This window comes from Myotis davidii, unplaced genomic scaffold, assembly GCF_000327345.1.
Source record: "Myotis davidii unplaced genomic scaffold, ASM32734v1 scaffold1286, whole genome shotgun sequence".
Taxonomy (NCBI): domain Eukaryota; kingdom Metazoa; phylum Chordata; class Mammalia; order Chiroptera; family Vespertilionidae; genus Myotis; species Myotis davidii.
This window is the reverse complement of record NW_006296619.1, coordinates 6,695-7,736: the sequence shown is the minus strand read 5'-3', so window position 1 is coordinate 7,736 and position 1,042 is coordinate 6,695. Positions and strand designations below refer to the sequence as shown.

Genomic DNA, 1,042 nt, shown 5'->3' with positions numbered 1-1,042 from the left:
ACCTGATGGCAGGCTACCTCTTCTTCCAGGGAATGATGCCCACTATCTGAACAGCCAAGAGTCACAGGCAGACCTGAGCCAGGATCTGGTAGGCTCAGGGGAGCAGGAGGGAGAGTTGGTCCTCACTGAGGAGGCCATTCAGTCCCAAGGAGAGCAGGTGGAGGCCTCCAGCTGCCAAGATTCCTCTGAGGATGAGAAGGCCATGGAGTCGGACCCAGGTGCCCTGGATGAGAACTTTCAGTGCCCCAGGGAAGAGGACACAGTGACAATTCTGGTCAGTGCTGGGTACAGGAATGGACGCTACCGGTTGGTGAAGACTCCCAAAACATTTGCAGACGCTCGGGTAAGTGGCATGGGGCTACTGTGGAAGGAGGATCAGGGTTAGGAGCAGAGAGTGGGTTCCACTTCCTGCTCCCTATTCATTTACACTGGACGTTGTCAAAGGCTAGTGAGCAGCAGACTCTCCTAGAGGTCTTATTGAAGCATCGATTTCAAGGTTAGCAAGTCTGGGGTGGGGCCCAAGAGTGTGCATTTAGGACCAAGTGCCAGGTGATGATGATATTGTTGGTCTGGAGGCAGTACTTTGAGAATCACTGCTTGGGACAAAAGGCTTTGGTATTAGATATACCTGTGTTAAACCCTGGCTCCACCGGTGATTGTCATGTTACCTGGGCAATTCCCTTCATCTTTCAGAGCTCCAGGGTCTTCACTTGTACAATGGAGATATATAGTACCAGCCTCTTAGGTTGTGGTGAGGTTTAAATGAGGTAATACATGGAAAGCATTTGGATCAGTCCTTGAGTCATTATAAACTCCAAGTAAACGTTGGCTAAGATTATTCTCAGTATTATTATTATTTCCTGCAAGAAGTTCCCGGTGACAGATGAAGGAGCAAGAGATGGAATTGAAGGAGCAAGTAGATCCCATATTTCTGACCTGACCAGGGATGGAGAACTCTCTCCTGGAGACTCAGGAACATGAGGGGGGAGAAAACCCAGGGAATTTTCTCCTCCACCTCTTTTTTCTGCATAACAAATGCAGG

The 1,042-nt window shown here is 49.3% G+C and overlaps 2 protein-coding genes across 2 annotated transcripts in view; both read left to right on the top strand.

The window, feature by feature from the left end:
* Positions 1 to 385, top strand: part of LOC102770705 (proteoglycan 3-like) — a 14,889-nt gene extending 14,504 nt beyond the window's left edge. The window contains exon 3 of the mRNA XM_006772105.2: positions 30 to 385. Within this exon, the coding sequence (XP_006772168.1) occupies positions 30 to 385 (356 nt within the window). The remainder of the gene's footprint in view (positions 1 to 29) is intronic.
* LOC102771279 (proteoglycan 3) overlaps positions 1 to 1,042 on the top strand; it is a 24,004-nt gene that overhangs the window by 21,313 nt on the left and 1,649 nt on the right. The gene's annotated exons all lie outside the window — the stretch shown is intronic.